Source organism: Microcebus murinus, chromosome 7, assembly GCF_040939455.1.
Source record: "Microcebus murinus isolate Inina chromosome 7, M.murinus_Inina_mat1.0, whole genome shotgun sequence".
In the NCBI taxonomy this organism is placed as follows: Eukaryota; Metazoa; Chordata; class Mammalia; order Primates; family Cheirogaleidae; genus Microcebus; species Microcebus murinus.
Genome location: NC_134110.1, coordinates 89,752,910 through 89,766,692, shown reverse-complemented (window position 1 = coordinate 89,766,692; position 13,783 = coordinate 89,752,910). Strand labels below are relative to the sequence as shown.

Genomic DNA, 13,783 nt, shown 5'->3' with positions numbered 1-13,783 from the left:
TTCAAATCCAGGTTTTTTGGTTAAATTATTTTCCTGAAAACTCTTTATCATCTGCATACTGTAAATGGCTACTGGGGAAAAAATACCTGGTAGTATTGTTCCTGGTGTCTTTGGCTCTTTCTTGTATCTCTTTCCTCTTTTCCTCCACTAATTATGCTGACTGGGTTTTCTTTATATCCTTGTTTTAATTATTTTTGTATTTTTCCAGCTTTAATTCTTCTGTCACCCTTATAAGTGAACATTGCCCAGTGTTTAGTTTTGGGTCATCTCTCTTTTTCCCTGCCTGAGTTCATTTACTATGGCTTCAACTATTATCTTGAAATGCATAGTTAATTCTTAAACATCTGTAATGTGGTTCATTTCCTTGAATTTCTAACCATCTGCTGGAAATTTCCATTAGCATGTTTTACTAGCTCCAACTAAGCATGTGTAAACAAAGCTTTCCAAACCAGCTGTGTTCCAACTTATTTCTCTCCAGGATTCCATCTACATTTAGCTTCCAGGCCTTAAAACTTTAATCATTAGTTGCTCCTTCTTTCTTGCTACATACCCAATTAGACACTAAATTTCATGTGTTTTGGAAATACATCTTTAAAAATTAAGGTTGAATGAGGAAAGGATAATCTTTTCAAATAAATGGTGGTAGAATAACCTATATTCGCATGCAAAAAATCGAATCTTGACCTTTATACTACTTGCAAAAATTAACTTTAAGTGGAGCATAGACTTAAATGTGAGAAAGAAAACTGTAAAAAAAAAAAAAGTCTAAAAGAAAGCATAGAAGAAAATATTTGTGATCTTGGGATAGCAAAGAGTTTTTTAAGCTATGACACAAAAAGCGCAAATAATAAATTGATCAAAACTTGATGAAAAATTCATAAATTAGACTTGATAAAAATTAAAAACTTTTGCTATTAAAAAGATATCATTAAGAAAACTTACAAACCACAGATTGGGAAAAAATATTTACAAAACATGTTTGATAAAGGACTTGTATCAAGTACCGAGAATCTTACAATTCAATCATAAGAAAACAAACTAATTTTTAAAATGGGTTAAAGATTTGAATAGACACTTTACCAGCGATTATATATATGAATATATGGATGGCAAGTAACATGAAAAGATGCTCAACATTATAGTAATTAGAGAAATGCACATTAAAACCTCAGAGAGATACTACACACCCAGTAGAATGACTAAGATCAAAAAGACTTGAAAATACCAAGCTTTTATGAGGATGTGTATAAATTGCAACCTTCATACATAGCCCACGTTACAACATCTCATATGTTGGAATGTAAAATGGTATAACCACTTTATACTTTGAGGAACAGTTTAGCAGTTCCTCAAAATGTTAAATAGAATTCACAGGACCCACCAATTCTACCCTTAGGTATATATAGAAAAGAATTGAAAATGTGTCCACACAAAAACCTGTACATGAATGTTTATAGCAGCATTATTTATAAATAAGCAAAAAATAGAAACAACCCAAACAATCCAGCAATAGGTGAATAAACAAAATGCAGTATTTTCATACAATGGACTACTAATAATAAGCAATAAGAAAACAAACTGCTTACTCATAGATGCAACTACAAAGATGAATCTCAGAAACATGTTAAGTAAGAAGCCACACAAAAGGCTACATATTGTATGATCCATCTAGGTGAGATTTCTGGATTAGGCAAAACTATAGAGACAGAAAAGCAATTGGTGGCTGCTGAGTTGGGAGTGACTACAGAAGGACATGAGGGAATTTCTTGGGGTGACAGATGCATTACAAAACGTGATTGTGGTGATACTTGAAAACTCATGGAGCTGTTTATGAAAGTGGGTGAATTTTATGGTATATAATTATTTCATAATTAAAACAGCTTATGAATTTGAAAACAAATTGAAAACAGGGCTTATAAAAAAAAAAAGGAATTCATGATTCCACATTAATAATATGCCAGCATATAAATGGGGATGAAGGTAATGTTCTTCCTTACAATAGGATGATAAATAAGTGCCGGCTGGTAAATGAATATGTAGGGAGCGGTGGAATTGAAAATTAGCATTTTGTAGCCATCTAGAATCAAAGAATGGATCAATCAGGAATCACCAATTGATGCTAAATCTAGGGGAAAATTTTGATTAAGAGTAGGATAATTGCATGGTCTAAAAGTATCTCCTTACAGTCTGCTTATTGTTATAATACAAGGAAACAATAGTTCTGAAATCAGACAACATCTTGGCCAGGTGATTAAAAATAACATCAGTAATGAGGAGCAGGTGGATATCATGTGCCTTTATTGGGGACACCTTGAGAAAGACACAATGTCACCTAAGTAGTATTTCTGCTGAGAATGTTTAGCCTAAGTTTAGTCATGAAGATACATCAGGCAAACCCCAGGTGAAGAATGTTTCATTAAAAAAAGGTCAGTAGTAGATAGATTATATTAAAAACTATTGATGTCATGAAAGACAAAAAAGATTGTGATGATGTTCCAAATTAAAGAAGGCTAAAGATACATAACAGTGGTATGTAATACTTAACCTAGATGGGATCCTGAACTGGAAAGAGAAAAAATATGCTACAAAGGCTACTGTTGAGTCAGTTGACAAGATTAGAATATGGACAAGATTAGATTAAAACATCAATGTTACAGAAGTTGATAATTATATTGAGGTCGTGTAAGAAAACAACCCTATTCTTAAGAAATACATGTGAAGAGTTTAGAGGCAAAGGACTATGATATATGTAATTTACCCTCTGAATAATTTTAGAAAAAATTATGTTTATGTGGAGAGAATGATCTTGTGTGCACAAATAAAGGATAAAGCAAGTGGGCCAAAATCTTAATAATAGGCGTTTAGTAAAGGCTTTCTAGGTATTCTTATTCTTGTAACTTTTCTATAAGTTAGAAATTGTCTCCAAATAGTTAAACTTTTTTTGGGGAAAAAGTGTTTTGACTTAAGGATTAAAGGGTTTTTTTTGGGGGTGTGTGTGTATGTACAGATGGTGGCAGTAGTAGTTTGTTTTTTTTTTTTTTTGAAAAAAGGTTAGCTTTATTTCATAGAACCAAGATCAGTCACTAAGGAAGAGAGAGGCAATGCCAAGAGTCAAATTCACTTGACAGCACTGTCTGGAAAATCTACACATTCCTATAATAAAGGTCTTCTAAAGAACTAGTCAAAACCTATCATTCCTTAAATTGTGGATATAACTGAGTCTGACAGTTGCATAGGTCAATTTGAAGGATGTTACTAACCTGGTGACTGTGCCATGAGGACCATAGCCAGTGAATAGGGTCAGCAGTTAGTCTTCAAGGACTGTAACACACTAAGGCAATAACCAATACCCAAGCGTGACTCTAGCCTCGATTGTTTTTATTTCTTTTCAGGTATTTTAAAGTATGTTGTAGGTTTTTAGGGGAATTGGGAAAGTAGGCAAGCATATTTATGATCAAGCTTAAGTTTGAAGTTCTCAATTTGGTGAGATCTAATACTAAATATGTGGTTTAAGTGTGAATGTTAATAATTAGGCTAACAATACTATGATATAGTTGTGCTCATTGAATATTTTTTTTAAAGAATCTGCAAAATGGCTGATAATTTGGATGAATTTATTGAAGAACGAAAAGCCAGATTGGCCAAAGACAAAGCAGAATTGGAAAGTGATCCACCTTACTTGGAAATGAAGGTAAAGTTAATAATTTCCTTCCAATTTGTTTCATTAAAATTGTTTCTGAAGATCACTACTACTGTGAGTGAGAATATTATTTTTCATACTTTAGTTTGGCTGTGCTGTCATTCTAACTCTGAGAGTCTGACTCCAGACAAGATTTCAGTGATTTTGAATGCACTTTTTCTTTTGTGGTGTTTTGTATCTCACAGTGTTTCTTTTCTCTCGTTAGAGTTTTAGTGAACAATTTTTTGCTTCATAAAATGATTAGGAGACCAGTTTTAGTACAGAGAACTTCCAGAATATAAACAGAACAGATAAAAAAGCAAGTTCTCATATTCTATGTGAAAAAGTTCAATTTAATGAATCAGTTAAAAAACATTTTTGAAATCTACAAAAGTGAATGTATTAGGGTCATTTATTTTGTACTATTTGCTTTTCAGAACATAAATTTCTTTTTTTTTGAGACAGAGTCTCGCTTTGTTGCCCAAGCTAGAGTGAGTGCTGTGGCATCAGCCTAGCTCATAGCAACCTCAAACCCCTGGGCTCAAGCAATCCTACTGCCTCAGCCTCCTGAGTAGCTGGGACTACAGGCATGCGCCACCATGCCCAGCTAAGTTTTTCTATATATATATTAGTTGGCCAATTAATTTCTTTCTATTTATAGTAGAGACAGGGTCTCACTCTTGCTCAGGCTGGTTTCGAACTGACCTCGAGCAATCCACCTGCCTTGGCCTCCCAGAGTGCTAGGATTACAGGCGTGAGCCACCTCGCCTGGCCAGAACATAAATTTCTTAAAATGATTGTATCTGAAAACAGTGTAAAGCTTTCTTAAAACTTTCCTCGTTTTGGTGAAAGTAACTTATCTATTTAACAAATACTTACTGAGATTTGCTAAGTACTGTTCTCAGCTCTGAGAATACAACACTGATCTAGACAGATGTAGCACCTTCTCTCAGTGCTCAGTGTATGTAATAAGATATAGCATAAACCAGCCTGAGCAAGACCCCGTCTCTACCAAAATATAGAAAGAAATTAATTGACTAACTAAAAATATATATACAAAAAAAAATTAGCCGGGCATGGTGGCGCATGCCTGTAGTCCCAGCTACTAGGGAGGCTGAGGCAGTAGGATCGCTGAGCCCAGGAGATTGAGGTTGCTGTGAGCCAGGCTGACGCCATGGCACTCACTCTAGCCTGGCAAGAAAGTGAGACTCTGTCTCAAAAAAAAAAAAAAAAAAAAAAAAAAAAAAAAAAAAGATATAGCATATAGGCCGGGCGCGGTGGCTCACGCCTGTAATCCTAGCACTCTGGGAGGCCGAGGCGGGCGGATTGCTCAAGGTCAGGAGTTCAAAACCAGCCTGAGCGAGACCCCGTCTCTACCATAAAAAAAAATAGAAAGAAATTAATTGGCCAACTAATATATATATATATATAAAAAAATCAGCCGGGCATGGTGGCGAATGCCTGTAGTCCCAGCTACTCGGGAGGCTGAGGCAGGAGGATCGCTTGAGCCCAGGAGTTTGAGGTTGCTGTGAGCTAGGCTGACGCCACGGCACTCACTCTAGCCTAGGCAACAAAGAGAGACTCTGTCTCAAAAAAAAAAAAAAAAAGATATAGCATATAGATTAATTTTTGCCTTACAGTTCATCATAATGAGAGTAACCCTATATATTCGTTTGCAGAAGACAATTGTGGTTTACCTGTTGTCCGGTGTCATAATCTGGTTTAGCATTTGTCCTGGACAATTGCATCCTGGTTGAGATAAATAATATGGATACCCTAATTAAAAAGTAATTTTACTCACATAGCTAACATTTACTGAGTGCTAACTGTGGACAAAGCATAGTTTTAGAAGTTATATTTTACAGTAATCTGTGAGATAAGTGCTGTTGTAATTTTCCTGATGAGTAAACTGAGGCAGGTGAAGTCATGAGAGTAAGATGATAGAGTTGGTAGAATTAGGTTTTGATCCCTGGTAGCCCAGCTCTAATGCTTGTTCTTGACCATATTAGGTTGCCTTTCTTTCATAATCTGCCATGTACAATGAGTTGTGCCAACGATGTTACATATATTATTTAATCATAATATCTCTATGAAGTAGGTGAATTTTTTTTGTTTTATATATAGATCAAAAAAGTGAAGCTCAAAGGGATTACGTAATTTGTCAGGTAGATGCAGTGGTGGATTCCCAGGATTGGAACCTTCATCTAGCTCCAAAGTCTGTCTCTTAACCACTCTCCAGTAGTTAGGACCAGTTTACAGTGTTTGAAGTTACATAGGTTGGAGTACATAGCTTTAAATACAGCTTTATTATAATCTCTAATATTAATTAGTACTTAAATAATAATCTTTAAGTCTTAGTTTGAGTTATCATTTGCACAGTCAGGCCTTGCAGTCCTTCCATTAGCATTTTTCGGCATCCTTAACTTGCTTTAAGCTTTTTTCCATAGCCCCTCCATGTCACACTCTACATATCACATAATCTAATCATGTATTAGGTTTATTACGTATACCCCCATATAGCTTATAAGCTCCTTGATGGCAGAAATTCTTAAATTATTTTTACTCATGTATTTCCGATAACTGGTAAAATGCTTGCCACTTAATAGGAATTCAGTGAATATTTGTTGATAAGTGAATGAGTTAAATATTAGAATATTTATTACAATATTTAAATACCATTGGTTAATTCCTCAAACCCTTATACTTAAATTTCTTCTATGATGTACCATGTAATTTCATCAAGCTGTTTAATTAAAGCTTTGACATTAATTGTATATTTTGTGGGTTTTTCCCCCCATTTTGTAAATATTATGTCTCTTTCAGGGAAAGGCATCAGAGAAACTTTCTGAAAACAGTAAAATATTAATCTCTATGGCCAAAGAGAACATACCACCAAACAGTCAACAGACCATGGCTTCCTTAGGTATGTCATTAGATGTGCTAAACTGATTTTTAAGATATCCTTAGAAGATGGTTGTGAAAGAGGGTTGTCTTGTCAGAAAAAAAGATTTCTTCAGAATCCTAGCAACTTTTCTTTCTGGAATCTTCTATATGACAATATGATCTACATATGAAATATAACTCATACTAAGAACTTTGTACTCGTTTTATATGATGCTGTGTTGGTTATGATTTATGGAAATCATAGCAGGTATAATATGTAACTAAAAATTGAAAAATTTGAATTGAATTTGTGTGTGGGAGAGAGAAAGAAACTTGTTCTATAAGAATGGTGGGTTTGCTTTTGTTTGAAAATCTAAGAAATATGCTTAAAGGCTACAAAATACTATTTGACAAAAGACCATTTTAATTATTGATGACCATAATGGAATTGTAAAGAAGTTAATACTGTAGCCATATTGATTCTTTGATTATGGTTTGGTATGAAAATATTTAGAAACATTTCATCTTGTTTGTAGGTATATATTTTTATAAGAAAATGTATGAGTATTTTTAATGTGCATCTTGTGAATTATTAATGATGACTGAAACTTTTTCACAAAAATGAAAGTCAAATATGATGAGTTCATTTGTTTAAAACATTGTTCTCGTGGATGATTTTTCATGGCTATAGGTATACTCCTAAATTATTAGCTACTTTGCCTTTGTATGCCACTGGATACAAAGGGATGCTGGCCAAGAGACTGAGTAGTTAGTGAGCTCTGGTGTCTTGCTACTAGAAAAAGAGCTTAAAGTGAATTCCCTACTTTTACTATCAGATATGTAGATAACTCTTTCAATTTTGATTCTCTGATAAATTATTAGCTAATATATAGCTTTAGTGCATTAAAGGATTATATTTTTGGTAAAGGTTTTTAATCTCTAAGGCTCTCAATTTCTTTTTTTTTTCTTTCTATCGTCAGTCCTGACCTATTTTTTTTTTCTTTTTAAAAATTTTATTTGCTAATCTCTGTATTGTTCCAGTTTTTAGCATATGTGCTGCCAAAGTGAGTACTCTCTCAATTTCTTTGTGTATAAAATTAGTTGGATTATTTTCCAGCCCTAAATTTTTATGCATCCACATTTTGATTATTCTAAGAGGTAATTTTTAAAAAGTTTAATAGTATGTTCTCCTATGCACTAAAATCACTAAGGTCAGACAGAATCACTTTGAAATTTTAGGGTTATAGCTTGCTTTGGATTGGGCTGTCATGCCTTTGTGACCTGTTATGAGTTAAATAAGTGTTTCCTTATAGTATCTATTTTAAAAGGTTGTTGTGGGCAGTAATTAAATACATGTGGAGGGCCAGGTATGGCTAATGCCTGTAATCCTAGCACTTTGGGAGGCTGAGGTGGGAGGATCGCTTGAGGTTAGGAGTTTGAGACAAGCCTGAGCAAGAGCAAAACCCTGTCTCTACAAAAAATAGAAAAATTAGCTGGGCATGGTGGTGCATGAATGTAGTCCCAGCTACTGGGGAGGCTGAGGCAGGAAGATCCCAGGAGTTTGAGGTTGCAGTTGAGCTATGATGATACTATTATACTCTAGCTGGGGCTACAGAGCAAAACCCTGTCTCAAAAAAAAAAAAAAAAAAAAAAAAAAGTATGGAGAGATGACTGGCATGTAATTGGTGCCCAATAAATTTTAATTTCCCTTCCTCTTTTACATCTTTTTAAAATTAGTTTTTGATTTTTGAGAATTATCTTAAAAATTTAAGAATTATTCTTTGATCATTATATTCACAAATGATGGAGAGTTTAAAGTGTAACTTAAAGACATGACCTCTGCCTGTTCCTTAATTGTTGTTACTTAGGGTTCTGACATAGGCCCTCTTGTCATTTCATACACTCTCTGAGTGACCACATCCACTCACAGGGCTTTATTTACCATCAGTGTGTTCATGGCTACTAAGTCTGTATCTCAATCCCAGTGTCTTTTATGAACTCTAGACCCATATATCTAATTTCCCACTGGATATCTGCACTTGTATGTCATAGGCTCAAAATCATAATGTGCAAAATTAATTTATACAACTTTCCAGTGCTCCCAATCTCAGTGAGCTGGCTGCCTAGTCATCCTTATTTCCTCTCTTTCCCTGCCTCTGACATCAAGCAGTTATACAGGTCTATACAGGTTGATGCTTACATCAGAATCTTAAATAAGTTCACTTTTCTCTAATCCCACTGATATTTTTTTATATAGGCCTCTTTTGTCTTTCACTTAGGTTTTCGAATAACCTAGTGGTTTTGTTTTTTGTTGTTATTGTTTGTTTTATGGAGTTACTCCATCTATTGAGTCTCTCCATGATTTTTGATATTTTTCCAAAAAACAAATCGGATTATGTTAGTCTCTGCTTAAACCCTTCAGTGGCTTCTTGTTTCTTATATGATATTTTGTCCTTTTATTACTTCTCTTAGATTGAGTTAGCCATTCCCACCATATGCTCCTATGGAGTTGGTTCTCTCCTTAAAGAGTAGTTTGAACTTGTTCAGGTCTCTGTTGAACCACAGTGGCAGGACAGCTTGCCTGCCATTGTATTTCCACTTCCTACCAGTGTCCAGCATTTAGGTGCTTGGAAAAGATTTTTTTTTTTTTGAGACAAGGTCTCACTCTGTCACCCAGGCTGGAGTGCAGTGGAATCATCATAGCTCACTGTAACCTCAAACTCCTGGGCTCAAGCGATCTTCTCACTTCAGCCTCCTAAACTGCCAGTATTTCAGGCTTGAGCCACTGTGCTTAGCTGTAAAAGATGTTTTGAATGAATTAATTAATGCCCCCATTGCAAAAATAAAAACCAGTTCTCTTGGGTATGTAGACTTTTCATAGAATGTTTCTTTTATTGGCAACTGAAACCATAGTTATTTTTGATTCACATTGAATCTTATTAAAGATTAATATATAATTTGACTAATTTTATATCTTATAAGCATTCAGTTACTGACTTCTTGCCTGAATAATTGAGGCGTTAAAATTAGGCTAAATATATAGTCTTTGACACTGGGGAAAATGTAAAATAATTTGCCAACTAAGAGTTTTCCTTAAGTGGTCTTATCTAAGAATTATATAAAACTGGTCTAATATAGATAAACTATAAACTTGGGAATTATATATTGACTTAAAATACTTTGTGACACCATAGTTTGAATAATTAAGCATAGTAGCAGTCAGTATTATATAAACCAGAAATAATCCTTTTAGTCAGTGAAGATAGTTTATTGATAGTACAACTATCATATAACATTATGATTTGATAAATTCATTTCTGTTAGATACAAATGATATTTATGGATAATGCTTTTCCATGTGGCTCATTCTTTGTCACATTAACTCTGAGTTATTACTAACATATTACTAACTTATGAGAATTAGCTATTAATAAAAATGATCTATAAAAGCAAATGACATCTATCTTTGTACACCATTTCTAGGCATTACTTTTATTATTATTTCACTAAAAGAAATCCCCACTAACTCATCATGTTTAATAAATATTACTGTTGAGAAATGCTTCTTTTATTAATCTTTTAAATTTAGGTCTACCATAACTCAGTTAATGATTGTCTCTAGACTGGGTGCAGTGGCTCATACCTGTAATCCAGCACTTTGGGAGGCCAAGGCCAGGAGGATTGCTTGAGCCTAGGAGTTCGAAACCAGCCTGTGCAACATAACAAGAGACCCCCCTTCTCTTAAAAAAATTTAAAAATTAACTGGGTGTCGTGGCACATGCCTGTAGTCTAAGTTGCTTGGGAGGCTGAAGCAGGAGGATCACTTGAGTCCAGGAATTCAAGGTTATAGGGAGTTATGGTTGCACCACTGTACTACAGCCTGGGTGACAGAGTGAGACCCTATCTCTTAAAAAAAAAAAAAAAAAGATTATCTCTAATACTTTCTCTTCCTTAGAGAAGTTGAACATTTGATTTAAATTCTTTTTGTATCCTGGAAGATGTTTTTTTTTTTTTTTTTTGAGACAGAGTCTCACTTTGTTGCCCAGGCTAGAGTGAGTGCCGTGGCGTCAGCCTGGCTCACAGCAACCTCAATCTCCTGGGCTCAGCGATCCTACTGCCTCAGCCTCCCGAGTAGCTGGGACTACAGGGATGCGCCACCATGCCCGGCTAATTTTTTGTATATATATTTTTAGTTGGTCAATTAATTTCTTTCTATTTTTGGTAGAGACGGGGTCTCGCTCAGGCTGGTTTCGAACTCCTGACCTTGAGTGATCCGCCCGCCTCGGCCTCCCAAAGTGCTAGGATTACAGGCGTGAGCCACCGCGCCCGGCCTGGAAGATGTTTTTAATAGATGAAATAATGCAGCTTATATTTTTTAACATTTTTTAAATATATATATATTTTTAACCCAACATCAATAGATTTTTCTACACTGTGTTTGAAATATAGTTCCTGGCTCAGTGATGAGGATGAAAGCATTATGTCGAGGGTTTCGTTTTGTTTTTATTGTATTTTCCATTAAAGAAATACATGCATGTGGCAAAATAATAAAGAATAGAGTGTGATATAGAATGAAAATTTGTTGCCCTCCCAACCTTGTCATCCAGTCTCGCTTGTTAGCAGCTTCTTGTATATTATTTCATAATTAGGCTGTGTATACATGTATTTAACCCTCCCTTCTTTTTCTGTACATGATAGCATTGGTCCTAGCATTTGAAGATATTACTTTTGTGATTGATAGTATTAGGGACATGACAGTGACCTCTTGAGATAAGAAAGCAACCTAGATCTGGTATAAAACTATTAACAGCCAGCCTTTATCCTTGGGTAAAGGATAGTTTATTGCATACCACTGATTGGTATTTGCCATAAGTTATGGAAAATGTCAAATAGTATTATGCTATATTGAAATTATTTGCCAATGGTGAGTTATCTAGATGCTGTGCCTTTGGGCAAAGGCTTATATATCTTTATTTTCCCCAAGCCTAGCCAAGTACTTGACCCATGGATGGTGCTCAGTAAATGTTAGTTGAAGATTCACTTAGTCAGTACAATATTGTGCCTTTTGGAAGAGAACTGGCTTTTTTTTTGAGACAGAGTCTCGCTCTGTTGCCCTGGCTAGAGTATCATGGTGTCACCCTAGCTCACAGCAACCTCAAACTCCTGGGCTCAAGCGATCCTTCTGCCTCAGCCTCCTGAGTAGCTGGGACTACAGGCATGTACCACTGTGCCCAGCTAATTTTTTCTATTTTTGGTAGAGACAGGGTCTTGCTCTTGCTCAGGCTGGTCTCAACTCCTGAGCTCAAATGATCCTCCCACCTGGGCCTACCAGAGTGTTAGGATTACAGGCGTGAGCCACTGCGCCCAGCCGAGAACTTGGCTTTTTTTTTTTTTTTTTTTTTTTTTTTTGAGACAGAGTCTCACTTTGTTGCCCAGGCTAGAGTGAGTGCCATGGCGGCAGCCTAGCTCACAGCAACCTCAGACTCCTGGGCTCAAGCGATCCTACTGCCTCAGCCTCCCGAGTAGCTGGGACTATAGGCATGCGCCACCATGCCCGGCTAATTTTTTCTGTATGTATTAGTTGGCCAATTAATTTTTCTTTTCTATTTATAGTAGAGACGGGGTCTCGCTCTTGTTCAGGCTGGTTTTGAACTCCTGACCTTGAGCAATCCACCCGCCTTGGCCTCCCAGAGTGCTAGGATTACAGGCGTGAGCCACCGCGCCCCCGAACTTGGCTTTTAATATGGCAATATTTTAAGTAACTAAATTCATTTTAAGGAGAAATCGATTAATATTTTCAATAAGTTTTAAAATAAAATATAATGAATTAGAAAATTATTTATCCTTTTTTAAGCACAGTATCATTTTTTAATTTGATAAAAAGATAAAGATGGGTTAAGTTTAGAAAAGCCAGCTGGGAGCCGTGGCTCATGCCTGTAATCCTAGCAGTCTGGGAGGCTGAGGATTGCTTGAGCTTAGGAATTGGAGACCACCCTGAACAAGAGCGAGACCATGTTTTTACTAAAAACAGAAAAAATTAGCTGGGCCTGGTGGTGAGTGCCTGTAGTCCCAGCTACTCGGTAGGCCTAGGCAGGAGTATTACTTGAGCCCAGGAGTTTGAGGTTGCTGTGAGCTATGATGATGCCACTGCACTCTAGTCAGGGTGACAGAGTGAGATTCTGTCTCCAAAAAAAAAAAAAAAGTTTAGAAAAGCCTCACTTCAAATTCACAAATAAACAAAACAAAATACCACTATAATAGTTAGAATTGTTCAAGAAACAGGACCAGTTAGGATGTGGAAAAAGAGAGATTTATTTTAAGCACTTGGCTTGTGGGATTATGGAGACTGTTAAATCCAAAATCTACAGAGTAGGCCAGCAAAGCTGGCAACCCAAAGAAGAGGCAGTGTTGCAAGTCAAGTTTGAAGGTTATTTGCTGACAGAATTCCTTCTTGCCTGGAGGATGTCAGTCTTTGTTCTGTTAAGGCTTTCAACTGGTTAGATAAGGCCCAGGCACGTTAAAGGAGGACAGTCTTCTTTACTCAAAGTCCACTGATTTAATTTTATGTTCATCTCATCTAAAATCTTATCCGATGTTAATTTCATCCAAAATACATCCACCCAGAAACAGCAAGAATAATGTTGACCAAATATCTGAGTACCATGTCCCAGCCAACTGTTGACATGTAAAATTAACCATCACAGTCACTATTGAAATGTTTTCTTTTATTGAATTTCTTTGTAAGTAGAACAGAAATAATGTTAAAACGTAAATACAAGTAGAATTTCACATAGCTGATTAACACTATTAAATCTTTGGTGTTTGCTGACTTGTCTAATATAGTGAGTGTGTTGTTAGACCAACAAATTAAACAACTTAGACAAAATGGACAAATTTCAAAAAGATACAAATTATTGAAACTGATTCAAGAAGAAGTAGAAAATCTGAATAGATCTATGACATACAGAGAAGTTTAATTAGTCATTAGTAATTTTCCACAAAAAGAAAACCAGGCCTGGATGACTTTATTGATGAATTCCACCAAACATTTAAAGAATTTCTTCATAAATTTTCAAAAATAAAAAAAAGGAGGAAAGCATGCTTCTCAACACATTTTGTTTAGCCAGTGTTACCCAGATGCCAAAGCCAGATGAAGTTTTTGAAAGAAAACTGCAGACCAATATCTCTTAACGAAAAATAGATGCAAGGATCCTCAATAAA

The 13,783-nt window shown here is 35.6% G+C and overlaps 1 protein-coding gene and 1 non-coding gene across 18 annotated transcripts in view; one reads left to right on the top strand and one right to left on the bottom strand.

Moving 5' to 3' along the window:
* CSPP1 (centrosome and spindle pole associated protein 1) overlaps nucleotides 1–13,783 on the top strand; it is a 121,650-nt gene that overhangs the window by 5,307 nt on the left and 102,560 nt on the right. For all 17 annotated transcript variants that reach the window (XR_012920206.1, XR_012920211.1, XR_012920207.1 and 14 more), the window contains exons 2-3: nucleotides 3,583–3,691; nucleotides 6,503–6,602. Coding sequence is in view for 3 of the 17 variants with exons in the window: in XM_076005245.1 (XP_075861360.1) it covers nucleotides 3,583–3,691; nucleotides 6,503–6,602 (209 nt within the window). In the remaining 14 variants the exon portion in view is untranslated. The remainder of the gene's footprint in view (nucleotides 1–3,582; nucleotides 3,692–6,502; nucleotides 6,603–13,783) is intronic.
* Nucleotides 3,248–3,373, bottom strand: LOC142872216 (small nucleolar RNA SNORA3/SNORA45 family). The gene has a single exon (XR_012920432.1). It is a non-coding gene; the product is annotated as a small nucleolar RNA SNORA3/SNORA45 family (small nucleolar RNA).